This window comes from Rhinatrema bivittatum, chromosome 6, assembly GCF_901001135.1.
Source record: "Rhinatrema bivittatum chromosome 6, aRhiBiv1.1, whole genome shotgun sequence".
Classification (NCBI taxonomy): domain Eukaryota; kingdom Metazoa; phylum Chordata; class Amphibia; order Gymnophiona; family Rhinatrematidae; genus Rhinatrema; species Rhinatrema bivittatum.
Window position 1 is genome coordinate 257,532,373 of NC_042620.1, and position 23,873 is coordinate 257,556,245.

The 23,873-nt window shown below is 43.2% G+C and overlaps 1 protein-coding gene across 1 annotated transcript in view; it reads left to right on the plus strand.

The window, feature by feature from the left end:
• The window catches only part of STX1B (syntaxin 1B), a 96,481-nt gene extending 75,087 nt beyond the window's left edge, over positions 1 to 21,394 (plus strand). The window contains 14 exon segments of the mRNA XM_029604937.1: positions 7,306 to 7,380; positions 12,701 to 12,800; positions 13,257 to 13,331; positions 15,860 to 15,900; positions 15,902 to 15,934; positions 17,186 to 17,218; positions 17,220 to 17,295; positions 17,883 to 17,956; positions 19,008 to 19,067; positions 19,069 to 19,123; positions 19,126 to 19,145; positions 20,046 to 20,156; positions 20,473 to 20,511; positions 20,514 to 21,394. Coding sequence (XP_029460797.1) covers positions 7,306 to 7,380; positions 12,701 to 12,800; positions 13,257 to 13,331; positions 15,860 to 15,900; positions 15,902 to 15,934; positions 17,186 to 17,218; positions 17,220 to 17,295; positions 17,883 to 17,956; positions 19,008 to 19,067; positions 19,069 to 19,123; positions 19,126 to 19,145; positions 20,046 to 20,156; positions 20,473 to 20,511; positions 20,514 to 20,555 — 834 coding nt within the window. The 3' untranslated portion in view covers positions 20,556 to 21,394.
• The last annotated feature ends 2,479 nt before the right edge of the window (positions 21,395 to 23,873 follow it).

Below are 23,873 nucleotides of genomic sequence, written 5' to 3' on the forward strand. Positions count from 1 at the left end.
TTTGCAATAAGTGCCAGAATTGGAGAGAGAGAGAGAGAGACTAGCTATAAGGCCCTCATACTAGATAGGTATTTATACCTCTATATGAGGCCCACCTAGCTACTCGAGGTGAGATTTAGGTATTAGTGTAGGGGTTAGGGGCCACTTTGACATTCAGAGTGCAACGAACAGAACAGTACACTCTTGTGAAGATTTGATGACCTTCGGAGTGAGGAAACGCAACCAAAGATGAGATTTGTGCAATGTTCTCTCAACCTAGCTTGCTGTTACCCAGCTAGAGAGTCCATGCGTTATGGTGTTTTCGCATGCGATAAAGGTGTTCTGCATGTGTAAAAGGTGCTTTTCACATGCAAAAATGGCTTAATGCATGCGAAAACACCATATAGCACTTTGATAAATGACCCCCCTAAGTAAGATAGCTGGATGAGTCCTAACTTTATCTATTTATTTATTTATTTTTGTATACCGACATTTGATCTGAGATATCACATCGGTTTACATTCAGGTACTGTAGGTACTTATCCAGATAAATAGCTTTGTTTGAGACTTATCTGTGTATCTTACTTAGCTGGAAAAGTAGACCTATTTGAGACTTATCTGTCTGTCTTATGTAGGTCCTGATATACTAAGGGGCAGATTTTCAAAGGGTTACGCGCGTAACCCCCAAAAAGCTACCCCAAGCTGCCCCTGCACGCGCCGAGCCTATCTTGCATAGGCTCGGCGGCACGCGCAAGCCCTGGGCTTCGAAAAAGGGGCGTTCCGGGGGCGGGGCTGTGGGTGGGTGCATCGGCCCGGGGGCGGGACCAAGGCCTCCGGAACAGCCGCCGTGCTGGGGGATGGTGCACCGGCAGCCAGCCAGTGCGAGTAAGTTACACCTGCTCAGAGGCAGGCGTAACTTTCCCGATAAAGGTAAGGAGGGGGTTTTAGATAGGGCTGGGGGCGGGTTAGATAGGGGAAGGGAGGGGAAGGTGCGGAGGGGGCGGAAGGAAAGTTCCCTCCGAGGCCGCTCCGATTTCGGAGCGGCCTCGGAGGGAACGGAGGAAGGCTGCACGGCTTGGCGCACACAAGTTGCACAATTTTGCACCCCCTTGCATGCGCCAACCCTGGATTTTATAACATGCGCACTGCCAGGTTTTATGTGCATAAGTTGGGAGATTTTCTAACATGCACATGGTAATGAAATCATCAGTGTTTCCAATTAGTCTACTAATTTGCCCACTCCTTCAGGTCATCAAGACCCTCCTGGCTCTAGTAATGGTGCTGTAACTGATTGTAAATTGTGTGGGGAAGGAGATATGGACACAGGAGATCAGTAGAAAAGTTTACTTTATAAAACAGTAAGTAGTACAAAAGTGTTCTGGCAAAAATGTAATGTCAGGATGGAGGAAATTACACTAGTGAGTGACACAGATAAAACATATAGCGTATGTGCATATAAGAAAATAAAGTAAAAACAAAACTATTGTTAGCAACACACATGTACAGAACAGCAAAAAGAAAGAGAGGAGATAATATAATACCACAACCCAATAAATTATTGGTTTCCTTCCCTTCTCTCGCCCTTAAAAAGATAAGCAGTGAAACCAGTTAGTGTTGTCCCCCCAAGGAGTTTGCATAAGGTTCAAGGAATTCTCCCCCGAGGCATGAGACAACTGCTCAGGAGAACAGATGTGCATCTAGCGTCTTCTATCTGCTCAGAGGAATAGGGGCTAGGGACAAGAATTGATATTGTGCATTACGCAGGCATGCGCAGTGCAGATTTCTTTGTCTCAAGCAAAGCTAGGCTATAAATTAGAGCTCAGTCTTTCACTTTCTGGTGGGGGCCATTTTATCCCTACATGTCATGTACCACCTCGATGCCTTCTGGTCCTCTCTCCCTAGACATAATACAGCTCTTCAGCCTCAGCGCTCCCCATTTTACCCAGCAAATCCTGTTTCCAGTGCTACCATATCGTAGGGTTTCGTGTTCTCCTTAAAATGTGTGTGCTAGCTGCTAGGGGGATCCCTTCTTACTCAGTTTTCTAATTATCCTCACTGACTGGGATCCCATATTCCTTCCGGAAGCTCATGCTTCACCAGGAGCTTGAATCTCTCTCTCTAGCCATTCTGTCAGTGGATTCTCTGTCTTCCAGCTCCATTCGCTGCAGTTTCTCATACACGCTGCTTCTCAGACCAATACTCAACTTCAGTTTGCACACTCTTAAGTTCAAAACTTTCTAGAGTCACTCTCTAGGAAATAACATGTGGCCCAGGTGCTACAAGTGAATTTAAATATCAGGGCATTTGGATAGATAAAGATTTTCACAACTTTTTTCTTTTTAATCTTATGAATAAATGAGATAATTTCCCACTTATCTTGACTGGTAGAATAAATGTAATATAAATTTTAGTTTTTCCCCAAACTACTATATGTATTTGAAAATGCTCTCATCAGCATTCTTGAAAGAATCTTTAAAACTATAGACAAGACTGTCCACAAGTTAATCTGGGCCAATAAAAAGACAAGAATAAGTGTAGGCACATGAGGAGCAAAAGGGAGCCTTGGGAATACCATTTTGAATTTTGGTGCTCTCAGGGCAGGAGTGACTGGGCATGATACCTGCCCGAGGAAGACAGAAGACCGTGACGTTTTAACAGAGTGGAGGTTTTGGCGGGGGAAAGGGTCCAATGGGTCCTGTTGGGGGAGGATTATTTTGAGTATTTGGAGGGGGGGGGGCAGGGCTAACATCTGTTGGGGGCTAGGTGTGCCTCTGGGGTGAGGGATCTGGAGTGGAGGTTAATTCTGTGAGAGAGGAAGGGGAGGGCACTGTGCAGGAGAATGGCTTCACTCGGAGCTCTTTGCCTCACTTTTGGAAGCTGAGCAGGCTGCTCACCAGTGCACGTTCCCACAACTGTATGTTACCACCATTGGTAACATCCACACATGACCAGCTATGGAACAAAAGGATTTACTAAACTCAACTTAATACTTAACTGCAGTTTAGTAAATCCCGTGGGCACTAAATTGTGTTAAATGGGTGCTAATGGACTTTAGTAACTAGAAAGAACCCCGAGTTAAGAAAACTTTGGTGAAAAAGGATAAGAGAAACTGGAATCTGACACTGTCTGTAGCCTAAAATAGACTTCCAGAACAAATTCTAAAAGAGATTTAAACCAAATGATATTGAGGGCAACCCAAATTGAATTTGGCTACAGATCAAAAACTTGCTTAAAAAAAAACAAAAAAAGCAGCAGAATCAATATGTTGAGAAAGTAGCGAGGAAAGGAAGCAAGCATGGATACACCACGGAAAATCTAAATAAAATGTCAACGAGGAAGAAATATAAGCATGGAAAGAGATTTACCACAGGCAGAGGAGGAAATATTAAAAATAATGGGAAGAGCATAGTGCAAAATGATGATCCACAGAGAAATCCTTTATATCTACCAACAGGAAAAAGTATAAGTAAGATTTGGAAAGGAGAAGTAAAACATGTGAACATGCCACAAATTAAATCACCCGGAGCTGCCAGTTATTACCTGCTGAATTTCTGCAGAACATAGGCAAGGCAGGAGTTAAATCTCTCACAAATTTGATTAATCAAATATATATCACTAGATTATTTCAGAGGGGTTCCTTGTCCGTATCTTTATCCTACTTCCCAAAATCAACAAAGCACAAGAGTGCAGATATTACAGGACAATAAGTTTAATATCACATCTATTTAGGATATTTTTGCCAGGTCATTAAAAACAAATCACAGCAACGGTTTGAACAAACATCTAGACACGATACAACTAGGGATTTGAAGAGGAAGAGGAATAAGCAGCTATTTTCTTACTAGGAAAGACAGCTGAGAGAATAACTGATCCAAAAGAGGAAAGACCAATATCTTTGTTTTTATTGACTATGCCAAGATGTTTGATAGAGTAAATCATAGCAAAATGGTAGAAATAATGTGTAGAACTGGTATACCTAAACATGAAATTGGGCTAATCCTAAATTTATATTGGAATCAAGCTACTAAAGTCAAAAGATAAGATCCAAAGTGGCACTGACCTAACCTTGCCCCAGTCATGTGACTGGGATATGGTTCGGGGATTGGACGCAGGCCACATGGCTGGGGCAAGGTCAGGTTGGTGCCATTTGGAGAATGACATGCGAGGGTACATCCAGCCCGTACACGGGATCCATTTTAAGGTTTGGGGGGTGCTGGAGGGGATTTGGGTTATGGGGCCTGGACCATTATTTTGGTTTTCTCTTGGGAGGGCGGGGGGGTTGTCAAGACAATCATTTTTATTTGGAGAGGCCGGGGCCAGACCCTCTATTTTATTTGATGGATTTGGGGCGGGGGGGGGGGGCGGAGGCCATTGCTGTGTGGGTGCTTTTTTTTATTTTTATACTCGGGGGAAAGTCAGGGCCACCTCAAGTGGCAGCCCCAGCTTGAGATGGGGGTCAGCCCTTACCCTCGCTCAACCTCCCCATTTTTCTGCTATTTTTTTCCTTCGGTTGCCGCTTTAAATGTGAGGCAGGAGCCTCAGGACTTGTGTTAGGGTTCTGGGCCTCCTGCCTCACATTTAACACTTTTGAAATAGGTGGTGTTGTTTTATCACAGTTGACCACCTTCTTGGTCGGCCACAATAAAATATTTGCATAGGATTGCCTATGCACGGCCTTCTTTGCACGTGCATGCATTATTCACGTATGCAAATCACATGCAAATAAGATCATTGTAATAGAGGAGGGAACCTGGGTGGGGATATTTAAAATATTGTCTATATCATAGGATATCACCGCGATAGCGCTCTGTTCTGTGATATACAGTGTATAATCACAGGATATAAGCAGTGTAACGCACATTAGAGCATTACCACGGCTTGATGAATCTCCCGGTTAGATTGTAAACCCTCTGGCGATAGGGAAATACTTACAGTACCTAAATGTAACCTGCTTGGAAGTGCCAAAAAGTTGAATATAAAACCAAATTAAAAAATCATGTCTACATTCATCAACGTCAGACTAACCTATCTGTAATTACAACACCCCCCCTATTATAAAGAGGGACGGCTTTACTAGCATCTAAGAAAGCAGCGTTACAGGGCAGCATTAATAGGTTATCACATAATCTATTCTGTAAAGCCTATGAAATGCACCCGAGCAAGACGACAAAACTGTGTTAATTCAGCAAAAACAATATTTAGAATAAAGCTGGAACAAATGGAAGAATGTAAATATCTAAATAGGTGGCTCACAGAAGATGGAAAGAAGAAGTGGGAATGCAAACAAGGACTTTTGGTACTGGAAGGCGTTTCTTAGGAGAAACTTAGATTTAAAGCCAAGGAAACAGTTATTCCTTTCGGTGGCAGGACACAGAAGTGGAATAGGCAGGTAGGGAGAAGAATTATCTAAGTAATTTGCTTGAGGTAAGTAAACAGTTTCCTGGGTACAGCCCTTGGGCTGAAAATTGCCCTCCCATCTGTGGCCAAAAGAACATTTGCATATTTTTGGCTGTGTTGGAAAGGAGGTAAAGTATGTACAGGGATTTCATATTTGTGAGTGGCTTTGTAGCTGCAGCCACCGATACCCCCCAAGGATGCAAAGGGAAAGCTTGTACCTGGGGAGCTGCAACCCCCCCCCCCCCCCTGTAGGGTGAGACAATTGCCCTATCGTAAAGAGATCAGGTGAAGTCTGGTATCAGAGAAGAATCCTGAAGACGAGCTGGCAGGACAGGCGCTCAGCTGAAAAGAGGCATAAAGATGACCGAAGTGCGGTTAAAGACCTGGTCAAAAGGAAAATGAGATTTGCTGGTCATGTACTCAGGGGGTTTGGAGGAAAATGCACTAATCTAATACTAGAAGGCGAGATGGAGGAAAGCAGCGAGCAGTCTGGGGCGATGACAGAGAAAAAAACAGGTCAAGATCTGGAAAACCTGGGCGAAGCCCAGAGAAAACTGGCACACCCTAATTACCAACCTCCACGTCCAAGATGGCATTTGACCATGATGATGATGATGATGGTGAATAATATGTGTAAGGGCTACTTATCTCCCTTTTAACCCCATCCTGCCTCTTCTGAAGGGGGTGGTCACGTCCATGTTCTGATTTCCGCTGCTCCAGGCCTCAGTTAGACTGCAGCGTTTGCGTCTGCCTCTGCCGCAGCGGCCTGGAGGTAACTTATTTTCTTCACAAGACTTAAAGCGTTTTCGCACGCTGCTCCTAAATGATGCTCTGCCCCTTCTCTTGGCCGTCGTCTTTCCTTTTTCCTGAGCAGATGCAGTGGCTTATCGCTTAATGATGCCACGGCTAGCACAGGAAATCCCGTAGCTGAGCTTTTCATTGTCACTCTGCAGTGCCCTAAGTGTCGTACACAACCTTAACCAGTAAGTGAATGTGGCGAGAGTCGCGGAGCAGCTGCGCCTATAGGAAGTTACCCCGCCTGGATTTTTTACTCCCCCTTCTAGCCCCTGCTTCTCCCCTCATCTCCCATACCAGAGCTTTCTGATACCGAATTGGGAGATAGTCGCCCAGAGAGCGATGGTAGCAAACACAAAGCAGAGGAAGGGCTGATAAATACAGCTTTGTCCCGTGTGAGTTCATGGAGGAGTCAGTCAGATAATTAATAGTGAAATGAATGATTTCTGATCGCCTCTGGGTCCTCTCTTTGGTGAACTGGGAGTTGCGTGTACTGGCTGTACGGAACTGAGCTGAATGGGTCTCAGTCCTTGAATAGGGTGAGCTGTACATAATTGCATGTTACACGGCATACGGTGTATTTATTCTATTTATATCCCATCTTTCAGGCACAGTTTACGATTATGTATTCACTGGAAGGGCAAGTTTTAATAGCCCACAGTGTCGCAGGATATGCAGGTTATCTGGCATGCGGAGGGTTTTCCCTTTGCACCAAACTGCCTGCCCACTGGTGCCCCTGCTGTTTCTGCAGCCGGCAGGGCAGGGCCAAAACCCCGCACGTGTGCGCCTGAAAATCCAGACGCTCCCCCAGCTTAACCGCAGTCCTGGGAACACCCCTTTTTTTTTAAATCCGGCTAAAAGTGCACGCATTGTGAAAACCCCCTGCGAGTACTTGTAGTCGCTCTGAGGATGGCGGTTTTTTTAACCAAGGCCTTCCGGCTGGGTAACCACTTAGTTGCCCAGCTAAACCTTTTGCAAAATTGAAGTTGCAAATGAAAAGACTTGGAGGCCGGGATTAAGGTGCGTTGGAAGAGCTCTTTGTGGGAGGGGGTGGGGGTGTCGGGTCTCAGTATTGGAAGAGCAGGATCCCTAGTGTGCCCTTCTCTGACCCCAGTGCTCTTGATTCCCTTCCAGGCCAAAGACAGTGACGATGATGAGGAGGTTGTGCATGTGGACAGAGACCACTTCATGGATGAGTTCTTTGAACAGGTAAGAATCAAGTCCAACTAGAGCTGGGGGGGGGGAGCAATTCTACTGCCCCTTCGTTCCGTCGCCCCACCAGGGAAGCAAAGGCAAAACGTGTGCATCACATGTAAATGTTCATGTATCATACATTTATTTTTATTTATTTATTTAAATTCTTTTTACTATACCGATACTCAAGACGCGGTCTTATCGTACCGGTTTAATGCCAGGAAACAAGAGCAGGGCTGGTGTAGGGAGGACCGGGTGCTTCCCTAACACATCTGCCAAGAAAGCAGCAGCAAGGACTCTGTAAGAAGGCCGAGCGTTCCCCTAACGCATCGGGGGCAGGGCGGAAAGGCTTGAGTATTCCTCAGACACTCACACCATGGAGAGCCAGGAGCCCGCAGAAGTGCTGACACTCTTTTTTTTTTCAGGGAAAACAATGAATCTATCCCATTCATTTATCCCTTTGAGCCTTTTGCGGCTGCCCTTTCTGTCCTGGCTGTCGCAGCCCAGTCCCTTACGAGATTTGTTGGCGTGACTCCGCGGCGTGAGAGCGGAAGCGCCACTGTAGATTGATGTGCTCTGAAACCAGCAGAGATGGGGGGAAGAGGGGGCTGAGAAGAAGCCCAGGGAGCCCTGCCTCCTCCATCCCTGGGCCGGCTTTGCCTCTGCACTCTCTGCTTGTGCCCTGCATTGCCTGCCAGCGGAGGGGAGGGGAGGGCGCTCCTGCCTTGTCTCGGTGCTTGCTGCACTGCAGTAGCACTCTCTCTGGATCTGTGAGAAGCCAATGACCCTTCTGCATTGATTTATGGAGACTGCAACCTGCTCAGAGAGAAGGGAGGGGAGGGAGAGATGGGGGCAGAGTCGCATGACCACCACTAAGCCACTCAGAGGAGCTCTTCTCATTTACGTGTCTCGGTCGCGCTCCCTTCCCCCCCTTTATTGTCTCTCACTCTCTTTCCCTCCCTCCCTCCCCCCTCTCTCTCCCATCTTTTTCCCTCATTCCCTTTTAAATGCTCCATTATTCCTCTGCTTTTCCTTCTTTTTTTTTTCTTGATCCCTTATGCCCTTTCTATATTTTTTTCAGTCTTCCTGTTTTTCTTCATTCTCACTCACTCTAATCAGTTCAAATCACACTATTGCCATTATAAATTGAGATAGAAGGGATAGAAATGACAGAAATCATAAAAAAAACAAAAATTAGGATTTTCCAGGCAAGGCCAAAACATCTCCAAAACGAATTCAAATTCTTCCTAAATAAACAAGAGGTTGCCCATACCCTAGACTGTACATAGCTTGTCTTGAGACTTAAGTGCATCTGAGAGTTTTAAATTGGATATAAAGACGCTACAGTAAAAAGCCCTGAGTCTTATTTGCAACAAAGAAACTTCTAGACAAATATAACACCACCCCCCAGTAAAACTACTATTAAAATTATTCAAAGCATCATTCAACCTTTTCTTTTATATGGGAGTAAGATCTAGGACCTATGATTAAGCACAAAGGGGTAGATTTTATAAATTTACGCGAGCGCGTACTTTTGTTCGCGCATATCTTATAAAATCCGGGGTCATCGCGCGCAAGGGGGTGCACATTTGTTCCCTCTGAAATCGGAGCGGCCTCGGAGGGAACTTTCCTTCCACCTCCCCTCACCTTCCCCTCCCTTCCCCTACCTAACCGACCCCCCTGCCCTATCTAAAACCCCCCCCCCCTACCTTTGTTGGCACATTTACGCCTGCCGAAAGCAGGCGTAAATCTGTGCACGCCAGCGGGCTGCTGGCGCGTCATCACCCGACCCGGGGGCTGGTCCAGAGGCTTCGACCACGCCCCCGGTCCCGCTCCGAACCGCCCCCTGACCCCCCCGGACACGCCCCCAAACACGCCCCCTCCCACCCCTTTTACGAAGCCCCGGGACTTACGCGCGTCCCGGGGCTATGCGCGCGCCGGTGGCCTATGCAAAATAGGCGCGCCGGCGTGCAAGTGCCCTGCGCGCGTAAATCCAGCCGGATTTACGCGCACAGGGCTTTTAAAATCCGGCCCCTAGTAATTAAAGCCATGGGCTAAGAAGCAAGGAAGCTAGCATTCAGATCCTGCTTCTCCCACTGGCATTCCTTTGGTCCTTGGATAAGTCCGTTTGTCTCCAATTGCCTCAAGTACCCATTTGGATTGTAAGCTCTTTTGTGCAAGGACTTATTTTACCTGAATAATTATCATGATTGTATAGCGCTGTGTATGTCCAGCGGCGTTAATAAAAAAAAAAAAGTTAAAGTTCTGTAAACAGACACTCTGCCCACAGCAACACCCCTAATAATGGGTGCAGAGCAAAATTAGGATGTTTTCCTTTACTGTTCACCATGCAAACAACTACATTCAAATTCTGATGTCATCTCAATAACAGCGACACAAACTCATTCCACTCCCGGGCTCTCTGTGAAGCAGCACACAAAACCCTGGAAAAAGCACACCATACCAAATCAGCACTAACACCCAGAGCTCAAACAACTACAGTCTGGCATTCGGCAATGCAAATATTACAACATGCCCTAGAGCACCAATACACCTCCTACTGGAAGGAGCAAATTGGAAACCAGAACAAGTTGGTCTGCTACAGATCCCTACACAGAAAATACACGCTAGCGGAATAACCTCACCTCCGTCACAAACAGAAAAAACAGTCAGACCTTTACCAACTTCAGGATTAGTGATTACAGACTGGAAAATAGAAGGATGCAGACAAAAACTGAACATATGTAAAACTGACATACTAATAAAGTTATCTGAATCTGACAGAAATACCTGGTTAGACTCTCTACTATCTGAAGTAAGATACAATGAGACAGAAGGGATAGAAATGCCTGGGAAGGTTCTTTATTCCCTGCGGTGTGATCAGAAAGACAGAAGGTACAGAAATGCTGGGGATACTCTCTCTACTCCAGTGTTTCCCAACGTGCCAGGGCACACTATTGTGCCTTCCGACCTGATCGGGTGTGCCATGGAAAAGTCACCTATGCCTGATGTTCAGATCCAGGTCAGCATCTGGGCACCGCTCTTTGTACCATGCAGCAACAAGAGACAGCAATGGCTCCTTTTTGAGAACATGTGTAATCATCTTGCCTCTCCTTCCCAGCTACAGCCCCAGCCCCGGAGTGTGGTAATGAATGGGCAGCACGGAGGACATGAATAGCATGTGCAGCATGTTCCACTCCTGAGCCTCCTTTGAGTCCTTCTAGCCTCTGTCTTATTCCCAGATTGAGGGGGAGAGCAGTAGCACTGAATATCACCCTCAATAAGTTAGAAAAGGGCAGTATTTTAAAAGTAATTGTTTGAACGTTTTAAATTTTCCATCAAATGTTTGTATACACACACACCTATATACTCTACAGAATCGTAACAGAATGTACCCGCAGGAAACCGGGGGCCTTGATTACATTATATTCTGTGAAACTATGTGTTTGTTATGATCCAATTTTATGTATGTATTTATGTACATCGCCTAGGCCTTTTTAGTGTTAGGCGATTAATACATTTTATTAAATGAAAAATGAAATGGCAGAGCTTTTTGTAGAAACGACCAACCAAGCTTTATCATGTGTTTCTAACGCTTCCCCAGGGTTCCCTAGAACGAAATGAAAAAACTGTGTAAGGTCTTTCTAACGCTCCCTAGAACTGAATGATAGAGCTTTATAGAGGGGGCAATTTTCAGCCCCCTATAAAGCACCCACATACCTTATAGCTAATTTTGAAAGCATCCATGGACTTTGCACCTGCTTCTTCTGCAGGCAGAAATTTGCTAAGAATCAACATGCACAGGTTAGAAAATATAATCTCCACCCATTGTTTCCCTTCCCAGCTGTCTCTTCATTCCCGTAGGAATATCTCCCCTCGGTCCACCTCAAACTGCATGCACTGAGGAAGCCCGCATGCAACGTTTTGCTGGGTAATGTTCACATGCACCAATTTACGCAGGGCATGTCGGTGTTTACGTGGGTAAATCACTTTTGAAAATTGCCCTCATAATCTATTTCTATTAAGGCTCCAGAATCTACACGGAACTGAATCAGAGTTTCGGTTTCCGTTCAGAATGAAGTGCGTCGGTCCTCCTAGCCTCCTCGGCCTTCAGGGCTCAGAAGGGCCTAGTAGAATTCAGTCAGTAGCTACCTGCCAAGACTAGAAACACACAGAGCAGTTCATTTCACACCGCAATCAATGCAATGACCTCCTTTATCGATTCTGGGGACGGTTTTCGTTCTCTCACGTTATTGCATAATATGCCGGTAAATTTGTGCTCGCAGACCTCACAGCTGTGTTGGAAAGGTTTCCATTGGAAAACTGCCCGCAGGGGCTGCGAGTACCAGGTGTCCGTGTATTTTGCACTTGCTTTATCCATGGGCAGCGGAGCCAGGGCAAAACGATGGATATACTTTGGAAAATCCAAATATATGTGTGTGCTGTTTGCTCCCCCAAACCCCAAATACTCTCCTTCTTGCCCTGGGAATGAATGCTATGAAAGCCCTTGCCCACCTTTGGCCGCTCTGAGGGGGGAAATCAGTTTTCAAACCGAGGTTCCTGGTTTTACCCCTTTGAACATTGAGTAGGACGGCACCCCCTTAAATTTAGGAGCCTAAAAATGGGCATGGCCAAGGCAGGGCAAGAAAGTTGGGCACTCGGCGCTGCTGTCCAGAGCTGGGTGCCTGGCTTATGCGCCCAAGTTTAGGAAAGGGAACAGCAGGCCTAAAACTAGGCGACTCAGTTTAAGGGCCCTATGTTCCACGAATTTGCAGCCTTAAACTGAGGTGCTTGATGTTGCCAAACTGTAGACACCTAAAATGAAGATAATTAGGTCAGGTGCTCAGTATCCTTTGAATACTGGCCTGTTATTTGCCCCGTAAATCCCTTTGAAACTTGTCCTCCCTTGTGCACAAGGCAATAGGCATTTTCTACACTCACAGAGGCAAGGGGAGCCATAAATCCCTGGACCAACCAGGAGCTCGGGATTGACACAGCTGCTGTGACCTCATACCAAACTGTTATGCAGAGCACTGGTCATGTCTCCGAGCCCTGGCTTCTGATTATCTAAGGCTCACGCCTCTGTTAACCAGCCATGAGCAGAGTTATGCTAGTCTGGAGGTGTGAGACATGCAGGGTACCTGCTGCGATGCTCACGTGAGGTAATGAGGTGCTGTCTCTCTCTCTCTACCTCTTTCCCTTTCTGCTGCTCTCTCTCTCTCTCTCACACACTCTTGGTGTCTTCTTTCCCACTGCTTGTATATTTTCCCCCATCTGTGTCTTCTCTGTCTCTTTTTTCTCTGTCTGTCTGTCTCTCTGTGTTTCTCTCCATCAGGTAGAGGAGATTCGTGACTGTATAGAAAAACTCTCAGAAGATGTAGAACAGGTGAAAAAACAGCACAGCGCCATCCTGGCTGCTCCCAACCCAGATGAAAGTGAGTATAAGAAAGACCTATGTGGTAATGGGAAAAGTAATTATGGACAGGAGCCAAGCTCCCAAGGGTCAAAAAGTGTTTTGCATAGTTTTTCAGTCTCATGTTCTGTACTGTGCATGGGCAAAACTCGCACTGCTGCCTCCCATGTTGTGCATATTCTGTGGATGGCGCACTGTGGATGAGGAACACTTTCAGTGCTGCTGCCGCCTGTGCAGTGCTGTTCTGTAATACAAAGCTTGCGCTGCTGCTGCCCATGCTGTGCATATTCTGTGGATGGCGCACTGTGGACGAGGAACACTTTCAGTGCTGCTGCCGCCTGTGCAGCGCTGTTCTGTGATACAAAGCTTGCACTGCTGCTGTTCATGTTGTGCCTGTCTTGTGTTCTTTGGGCTATGCTGGGACCTTCCAGTTCTAAACCTCTCTCCTTTCCCCTCCATCCCTTGTTTCCTTCTATAGAGACCAAGCAGGAGTTGGAAGACTTGACAGCTGACATTAAAAAGACAGCAAACAAAGTTCGATCCAAGCTGAAAGGTAAGTGATATCTTAGATTATAGGAGTGTCCATCAATGGGAGGTGTCTTTTATTGAGCAATGAAGCCTAGGGTTTACCAAAAGGCAACAGGTTACTAGGGACAGGCTTAGCTAGTCCTGCTTCTGCCCCCTTGCAACTATAGGACTTGTAGTCCAAGTTTCTCTGTAAAGCAGGAATTACAAATCCAAGAATGCAATGGGGCAAATTTGGAACTGGATCAGCCTGTTTCTGATGACATGTCAATACCTGGTGTCCTTAGTAATGCCCATTCAGAGTATTTAATGTTGGGCAGCAAGTGGTGTCCATGACTGAGAAGCAGCAGCCAATGGGAGCATTAGTTATTGCATAGCTACAGTTGCACCAATGGTTGCATCTGTTACTGGGGGCATTAACAGCTAATGGATTTGTTTGTTTCTGGGCAATAACAGCTAATAATTGGAGGGGTCATTTGATGCAGAGCATTGAGTGAGGGAATTCATAACTGAATAGAATCAGAAAATAGAGGTTAATAGAGATTAATAGAGACAGTTATTACTGGACAACAAGTAGAAAAGGTATACTTTCACAAAGAGTATACAGGTATGGGAGTGGCATTCTTGTAGACCTGACAGTGTGAAACTTAGCTTTTGCAATTACCACACCATACTCTCAAATCAAGAACATGCTACGTCCCATCATTTTGTCTGTGATTCAAGGCCACAGACAGGCAGATGGATTGACATGCTCTCCCCCAAAATGGGGTTCTTGCTATGCTTTACACAAGAGCACCTAAAAACAGCTAATGGGGTGTTATTACCAGACAGAAAGATGTTTAAATGTGAGCTAAAAACATGGCTATTCAAAAATGCATATAACCTAACTTAAAACATCTGAATGTCGAAAGAAACAACAACAAGAATGTCAAAAGATACTAACTGAAGTACCAAGGGAATGAAAGAATCGATACAACATAATGACTAAAATGTGAAATCAGTTATATTATTTTATTTTATTCTATTTTAATTTTCTTTACCCCCTTGACTATGTCTTAAACCTTGAATCAAATGTATCGGAACAATTTGATTGATAGATGTCAATGCCTGTTTATGAAAACTACCTCCGGTACCCGTCATACTTGTTGATTAATAGCTATGAATGTTACTTTTGTAAACCGTTGTGGTCTTTTACATGGAACGACAGTATATAAAATGTACACAAAAATGGGACATCAACGGAGCAGATAAGTTCCCCATTTATCAAGCTTGACTTGGGTACATCTGGGGGGAAAAATCCAGTAGGAGGAACAGAGTTGAGCCGGTCAGGAGATTTGGAGGACCAGGCCTCTCAAGTGACTCCTACAGGACTGGGTAATCTTTTGCCTGAAGGTGATTCCTTGGTGATTACAGTACGCCCTGAGGTGGTAACACTGGAATTCGTTTGGGATTTGTTGGTAACAATGTCAAATAATATTAAAGGATTGGATAAAAAGATAGATTCCATAGCAGGGAAAAATCAAAAGGATATAATGGTAATCCAAAATGAGGTAAAGAAGTCTGAGAGAGGATTAAAAACCTGGAGGAAGTTGGAAAAAAGAATATGGAATTTCAAATGGCAGTAGTTAAAGATAGAGAATGTTTATCTAGGAGATTAGAGAACTTTGAAAACAATATAAAACGTCTAAATTTGCGCCTGCTCAACTTCCCGCGGGTAGTTGGTCAGGTGCCTATGGAGACGTTAAAGTGTTTCTTGAGAGAAGTATTGTCGTTTTCTGAGGAGGAATTACCTTATATAAGTGTGTGTTTATTTTTTGCCTAAGAAAAATGACAATATAAGTATATGTAGAACAACCTTTCAAGGAAATCTCACAAATTTCCTAGAGGAATTCTAGTGAAACAGATTATAGACAGGGGAATATTACTTGTATCTTTTGTAAATCTTTTTGATTTGAACAAAGTAATGAAGAAATATTTTTCTAAATACCCAATTTCCTTTTATGATATACAGTAAAGATTTTCCCTGATCTATCCTATTCAACTCAGCTTAAGAGAAAAGGTTTTTTTTTGGCCCTCCGACAGGAAACACTGTCTTTGGGTTATTTCATTTAACCTAAGATTTCCCTGCAAGTGTTGATAAAGAAAGAACAGGACACGTTCCTGTTCTTTTTACCAGACCAATTAAAACTTTTTTTGGAACAGAAAAAGTTACCTACATCCTCCCCCAATACCAGGTGAATAAAAATAGAGGTGAGATAAACTATGAAATGTAAATGAAATAGTTTCCTTTGTTTTTCTCCCCTTTGACTTAATTGGCCTCTGAATTTAAGGTTGATAGAAAACAGTTATTACTTTGATTTAGCATTGTATGAAAATGATTTTGAAGGTATTATCTATGCTGAATGTATAGTTATGTATTGTATTAATTTTTTTGAAAAATCAATAAAAATCTAAATGAAAAAAAAATGTACACAAAAATATTAGAGGTCACTAACAGCCAATTAATGAGTTATTACTGCAATAGTTACCAAAAGATTCCTTCTTCATGCCCTCTAGCAATTGAACAAAGTATTGAACAGGAAGAGGGCTTGAACAGATTCTTCTGCCAACCTTCGAATTCGGAAAACACAGGTATGCTCTTCCCTGGATTCCTCCCTATCTTCCTACCCTTTCTTTCTATTCTCTAAACTTTTTTTTACCTCCTTTCTCCTCTCTACTATCGTTATTGTTTTCAACTGTTCTGAACTGAAGATACCCTCATTATTATGGTATTTTCTTCTCTTTTAAATTTGATCAAAGAAATAAAAAAATATATATTACTAAGCAAAGATGATGTAATTATTACATTCTTGAGTGTTTTCAAGAGACAAACCTTTGAGGCTTTCATGGTCTCTTCCTCAATAGGACCAGGTCCTAGTTTTGCCCTCATTACACGGTTGGAAATTGTAGTTCTAATTTCTCTAAAAAAAATAAAAAAAAAAGAAGAAGAAATAATTATGGGACCCCATAGATGTAGTGAGGAACAAAACAAGGACTCGGATGAGCCTGTCACTGGTGACCTGGACTTGTCTTGTGCTCCTATGGCCCCTGAACTGAAAGTCTGGGTCGGAGAACAGAGAGGTGATGTTTGGGTAGGAGGAAGGTAAATCAGTTTAGGTTTTGTAACTCCTATTTCAAAGCATGCTTGGAGTTTTCCAGATGAGCTGCAAGAAATAAGGCAGGTGGGGGAAATGCCCTCATCTTCCATCCCCAAACAATGCTTTGAAGGGCAAGTTATCTGACCACGTAACCAAGTTCCTATTTTTTCTTCCTTATCCCTTACCGTGTCTCTATTCTCTCTCATATTCCTGTCTCACTACTTGTCTCTTTCCTTCCTCTTCATCCTGTTTTTTCCTGTTCCCTCTCCCCTTTCCTTTTCTTTTGTCTTTCTCTCATTCCCTCGTCTCTTCCTTCCCTCCTTATCCTTACATCACTAATTACTTCTTCCTCTTGTTTTTCTATTTCCTTTCTTTTTTCTCTTCCCCCCTTCTACTGTCGTTTTTCTTCCTTTTCTCTCCCTTTCTTCTTGTCTTCCTCTCTTGATCTTCCCTCCTCCCTTTATCTTTTTCTTACTCTGCTCCTCACCCTCTTCTCTTTTTTCTCCTCCTTTCTCCTTTTCCCATTCTTTTCGTTATACTTCTGAATTTTCTATGTCTTTCACTGACTTTTTTCTTTCTTTACTCTTGCTCCATCTCTCCATTTTCTTGTCTGTCTCTCCTTTCTACCTTTTCTCCTCATCCTGTCTCTCTTCTTGTTCCTTTCTTTCATGTTGGCTTCTTCTTTCTCCTATTTCTTTTCTCTTCTCCATCCCCCTTTTTACTCCTGATTTACTACTCCCGAAAGCACTCCACCCTGTCCCGGAAGTTTGTAGAGGTTGATGACAGAATACAATGCAACGCAGTCAAAATATCGAGACCGCTGCAAGGATCGCATCCAGAGACAGCTGGAGATCAGTAGGTGCCTCAACCAATCACCGAGGGAGCTGCAAGGGAAGGGCCAGCGGAGGGAGACCAGGGAAAGGGCCACAGTGCCAGGACAGGAAGGTGTGAGAAGAACGGCCACAGTGCCAGGAGAGAGCTCCCTGCCTGGTGGGCAACCACAGCACTGAGACTGTGAACCCCAGGGTACAGGCCCAGGACTGGGAACCTGGGGAGAGGGTCCACAGCACCTGGGAGGCGGGCTAAGAAGGGAGACCAGAGGAAGTCCCCCATCAATATAAAGCCGTCCCTCCACAGTCACACTTAGCTTTTAAGAGAGAGTACATTAGTCATTTGGAGACTCTCAGTGACTGTTGCTAAACCTTGCTCCCATATCTTCCCTCTTGTTTTCTCTGTCCCCAAGGGTCTTCTATGTGCCTGTTTCGATGTGCCACCATTCCAGATTGCATCAGCAAGACCATGCTTGGGTTAATTAAATTACAAAACAGTTATAGAAGTCTATACAATATGTGATAGCCTACATCAGTCCTCAACTCCCTCTTTTAGATTGCCTACTTTAATTTGCATTTTTTTTGTTTGTTTTTTTCACCTATCGCTCACAGCTGGAAGGACGACAACGAATGAGGAGCTTGAAGACATGCTGGAGAGCGGGAAGCTGGCCATCTTCACTGACGATGTAAGTATGGAAGAGCTGACTCCCTGATGACAACCTGACGTGAGATGATTTCCCTGCCAAGAGCCATATGGGAAGGAGGAAAGAGAGAGAGGGGGGGGGGGGGGGGCTGTGCATTATGAAAGCTATACAGAGGAGGGAGAAGATTAGTTCCTAATGAGAGCCGGCATCCCCTCTGGCTGGTAATCCTCACTGCACCTTAGAGCTGTCAAGAATTTACCCTCTCCTTTCCTCCCAGCTGTTTATTTTCAAATTATGTTAATCAAATAAGTGCATATAGGGCTCATTATCATAATTAGGCTGCAATTTATATGCAAATTTTAATTGTAATGCTGAATCCAAATATTTACTAGGGCTTAAAGCTGATCCAATAAACAGGGAGGCACAGGAGAAAGAGGGGGGCCTTATTGAATGAAACCGCTGCGACTGTACCATCGCAACGAAAGGGGGACTCTTCCCTTGTTCCTTCTTTAAATGTCAACACTTATTCTTAATAAAAAAAAAAATTAGCTAACGGAACTTGTTTATCCTTGAGGAGATATTAATTATTTTAAAAGCGCCTCCTGCTTAGCTGTTCCGCTGTGACTAAAGCTAAATAAGCTGGGGGAAACAGCTGTGTTGATTGTTCATCAAAACTCCCCACAAGGGCACCAACACTGGTATTCGTTGCAAAAGCAGGAACGCAGCACAGAAAACTGAAGAGCAGAGCTGGAGAAGATATTTTTCTTAAAACAGATGGTTTGTCCCTAATAAAAGGTGCACACCCTTTTATTAATAAAAATTTAAAATAAACCCCCCCCATAAAAGACATATATTAGAACAAAACATAAAGAAAAATTTGGAAGTAAGAACTAAAGAGGAAGCTGTAGAAGCAAGGAACAGCATGCGATTCTGTTTTGAAGGAATCTCCAGTGCCGCTTGCTCTTGAATTCTCTGGATGTTTCTCCCTTTGGTTCTTTAACTGTCCTTTCCCTGCTCATTTTTTTATTTTTTTATTTTTTTTTACTGCTTTTCCACCTCTTTTACTCGGCTTTCTCCCCCTCCCCACCCATAGATCAAGATGGACTCCCAGATGACAAAGCAAGCCCTGAACGAGATAGAGACTCGGCACAATTGAGATCATTAAGCTGGAGACGAGCATCCGGGAGCTGCACGACCTGTTTGTGGACATGCCATGCTGGTGGAGAGTCAGGTAAAGGGAAGGAGGAAAGGGCTGGCATGGGGAGAAGAAGAGAAGGAAAGAGCGCTATCCCTCCTGCCAGCGGAGAGCTGGGGTACAGGGATGTAGGTGGAGGGATGGATGGGAGATGCACGTTGGGGGGGGGGAAGGAGAATTGCAGGGAGTGGTACGATGTACTTGGATATTTCTCTGATGGTGTGGAGAAGCAGGTACAGGGATGGGGGGGGGGGGGTGGGGGGGAGAGGCAGGAGATGTGCAATCAGGAGTTGCACAGTACTCTTGGATATCCAGTTGCTGATGGAGGTACAGGGGGGATATTAGGGTGAGGAAAGAGGGTGAGAGAAACAGAGTAGGGAGGGGAGATGCAGGGGGGCTTGTACAGTTTCCTGGGCATCTCCTGCTGATAAGTCAGATAAATGGGAAACAGGGTGGGAAAGGAGATGCTGGAGGGAGTTATGGGAAGTGCATGGGATATTCAGAGGGCTTTTACACTGGCGAATATTGGGGACGTTTGAAGGATCCAAGGGATCAAAGGAGTACCAAACAAGGGCACTATGTGGAAGTCCCACTGTCGTTCCTTGTGACCTTGGGCAAGTCACTTACCCTCCATTGCCTCAGGTACAAACAAGGACTGTGAGCTCTCTGGGGATAGGGAAATGGCTATGAATGCTTTTGAAGTGGCTGAAAAAAAGTGCGAAAAGTGGAATATAAAAATCTAAATTAAATAAATAAATAAGCCTCTGAATAGGTGTGGAGAAGAAAAAGGGAGATCATCCTTCAGACGCAGTTTTATGGGAAGCTTTGGGGGGGGAGTGTATGGGGTGGAAATGGGTTTGTACGTTCCCCAGAAGGGACAGACCTTTCTTTAGTAGTTCTGGCCTCTCATTGCACCTCTCTCCATGCCCACTGCAGGGGGAGAGGATTGACCGCATTGAGTACAATGTGGAGCACTCAGTGGATTATGTGGAGAGAGCCGTGTCTGACACCAAAAAAGCAGTGAAGTTCCAGAGCAAAGCCCGGAGGGTGAGTACATCAGCACTGTGATATATATCCTCAGGCACTAGTTACTGCCTCAGAGTTTGGCAGATTTGCACTATGATGTCATCAGGCACTGTCATGATTAGGAAGTGGTATAGCTGCAGATATCACTAAGCACTGTGTAGGCAATGCTTTCTCCCACATCAATCCATCTTATTCAGATAATAGAATACCTTCACATTAATTTTTCTGACAAAATGGGTAAATTTTAACTGCATTTCTCTCTCTCTCTCCTCTCTCTCTCTCTCTCCTCTGTTTTTCTCTTGCTGCGGCCTGGATGATTTCCTTGGTGGTAATGTAGAGAAAACTTATGATTATTATTTGCTGTGTAGTTCTTGGGTGGTAGTTCTTGCCTCTTCCATTGGAGGGACGCTGGGATTATAAATTTTAAAAATTACTAATAATAATTTACCAACAAAATAAAGAAAGACATTATAAATAACAGATGCTTTACAAGGCACCAGTTCCAGCTACCTATAGTTTCTAATAGATCATTAAATCGAAATTGTGGGTGGTTGCTCTGATGTTACTTCCTGTGATCTCATAAGCCGGGAACCATAGAGACCTTATGCTAGAGTGTCGGTTGGCAGGATTTAGTAGCTAGGCAACAAAGGGCGGCCATCTTGGATCTGGGCACTAATGGACCTCAAATTTAAAAACAACTTATTCTTTATTTTATGCTTTTGTTTATAATAACTAAACATTTTTATTTTAGTAGGTTCCACCATTTCAGTGTTTCCCCTGTGTATGTGTCTGTGTGTGTTTGGTGTGTATATATGTATATTTATTTATATAACATATATTTTTAAAAGTGAAATTTTAAAATAGAAAAGAAATGACCAAACTACAGTTTTTGTAATTATTTTACAGTTGTCTAGCTCCCTTTGTGAAAGATTGCCGCCCAGGGTTCCTCTAAGGGAAGAGTCATACATTCTAGCTTTTACTGTAGGGTCTATATGGTAGGAAGTGCTTGTAGTTTTGAGCTGGTTGTCCCCAGTAAATCAAGGGCCAATTTCTATGGTCCCAGTTCCCAGTCAACTAAAAACAGTGAGTAAATGAGGGAAGATAAGATCACAAAATGATCTTTGGGGAAGAGGAATTCTTCTCACCAGCTTATTTTTGTGCCTTCCCTGTTTTAGTTCTCATCTCAAAGCATCCTGTTTTCTTTCAACAAAAACAGAATTACAAGTCCCAGAATGGCTTTGGGATATGCAAGATGCACTTTCTTGTCACTCAGTCAAAACATTGGTTCTAGGTGTTTTCTTTTTAGTGGAGGGGAAGGATTGGAAGGTGAGGGAGGGGGTGCTGCTTGTTTTCAGAACTTGAATGATGATCAGTACCAAGTGACATCATCTGTTTTTGGGTTTTTTTCAGGACAAGCTGATCTAGTCTGGTTTTGCTGTGTTGCATGATGGGCTTGTAGTTCTCATTTCTCCAAGAAAAGCACAAACTACACATCCAAAGATAAAACAGGGTAAAACCAGAACTGACTGAGCTTTAAGATATTGTGCATGTTGGCACTTCGAATCGTAGGATGACCAAGACTTCAGGTTAATAAGAAACTGAAGAGCTGGGTCAAGTTTTCAATTGTTTCAGAGACACTCCTAGAGTGCTTTCATAAACAGAAGTTGGAAAAACAGGATTGACTCACCTAGTTCCTTATGACCAGGAAGCACACCTGCTGGAGAAAAAATCACTTTCAATGAATGGTTATTTCTCTGTAGTGCACCTACTCCTGGTCCTTGCTGAGAACATAAAGGGAGCTACCTGCTCCCAGCTCCCAGCATAGTCCTTATGACGATGACATGTACACTCTGAAACTACAAACAGCTTTTCAGTACTATCTCCTTTTTGAGGTGTATACAGGATTGTGGCCGTAGGGTGGCATCTCAAAAGATTGTTTTAAACTTTTCTGATAGATTGAGTTGTAAGAGCGGCTGTTAAGAAAATGAAATCTTATCTCACCTTGCGTGCTGATATTTATAGGGGCCCAAAACATAAGTATTTCTTCCAAAAGCATAAACCCTCTTAAGAAACCCCTCTCCTCCCGAAGGCTTCCATGAATAATACCATCATAGGTTTTGAAATTCCAAGCAAAACCAAACTTTTTTTTGATTTAATGATCTTTTTAAAAAAACAAAGGGGAAAAAGAAAAAGGAAAAATATGAAAAAAAACCACACAACAATAATTTGGTTTTTGAGCTGTGTATTGTTTCAATGTAGGTGACAATGATGTAGTGTGAAGTATTTGCTAATGTTAACTTTCAATTCATTTGATTTTTCTTATTTTTACTATTTTTTTTGTTGATTGTAAAATATTCACAGTAGTTCACTAGGGAACACAAAAAAGGAAAAAAAAAAAAAAAGCAAAAAAATCAGAGAACTTTCTCCAAGCTATATAAATATATATAAATATATATATATTTTGCATTTTTTTCGGGGTTCCGACAATTTCTTTTAAACCACATATCAAATAACAGATGATATTAAAAACACTTTTAAAATAAAAAAATAAAACCATGTACATAAATTTATGAATTAAAAAAAAAAGCATTTTATGAATTTTTTTTCAATTTTAATGAAGAACAGAACAAAGCAAAATGGCCGCTTAAAATATTTTTTATTTTTATTTTTGTGTGTATGTGTGTATGTATGTGCGTGTCTGTGTGACCATGTATCATATCTGTCCAGGAGACATTGCCATATGGAAAAAGTGTCTACCAGTTTTATTTTTCTGTATTTATATTTATTTTTTCAGTTTTCAGAATTTTTTTTATTTTTTTTTTTTATTTTTGTTATGCATCAAGGGGGACCCCACCCCAAAATGAAACAATGTGGCCTCCATAGTATTCCCTCTGCATGTGCCACCCTGAAAACATTTCCATGATTACCCAGTTCCCTTTTCCTTTAAAAGGATTTCCGTCTAAGCAGTTCAAAATGGTTGAAAAGCATAAGGCAATACCTCATATCCTCTGCAGAAAAAGATTATATTACATTTTATTTTAATATTTTTAGTTTATGCTTCTTGTCTTCATTTTTGATCATCTTTTTTAAAACTTTGTTTTATTGACATCAGTTAAGAGAATACACCATTTGTAACGATTATACCAATTATTGGAGGCAATACAGCAATACTAAAAAAGACACAGCTTATCTGCTGTCCACTTTTTAGTTAGTTGAAGTTAAAGCACCAATCTCTTTTGTACCTAGGAAGGGGGACCTGATGACTCTTTGCATACTTGGATAATTTTGATTCAGTTCGGTCTCTTCTCCCACCATCCCCAGCTTCTGTTGCAGTGGTAATCTGATGCCCATAGTAGGCAGGGATAATAATAATAATAATAATAATAATAATAATAAAAGATATGCATTTCCTATATCCTCTTTCAACAGGGCATCATGTACTATGGCCCAATCTGTTCCTTACAGCAAGGGTGGCACCTTGCATATGACTTGATACATCTGCATGTTTCCTATTTAAAGCAGCAGGAGTGGCAACTAAATGAGGGATATTTAAAAAAAAAAAAAAATGTTGCTGTTGGTTAAAATCCATACAATCATGCATAGTTTCACAAATGTGTTCGTATTTAAGGGAAAATTGGTAATTATAGCTTTCAAATGTTCTTCTTGCTTAGTTGCTCCCGTTGCTTTAAATCTAAATAAAAACGGGGGGTGTCTAGCTGCAGCGCCCTTCACCATCAG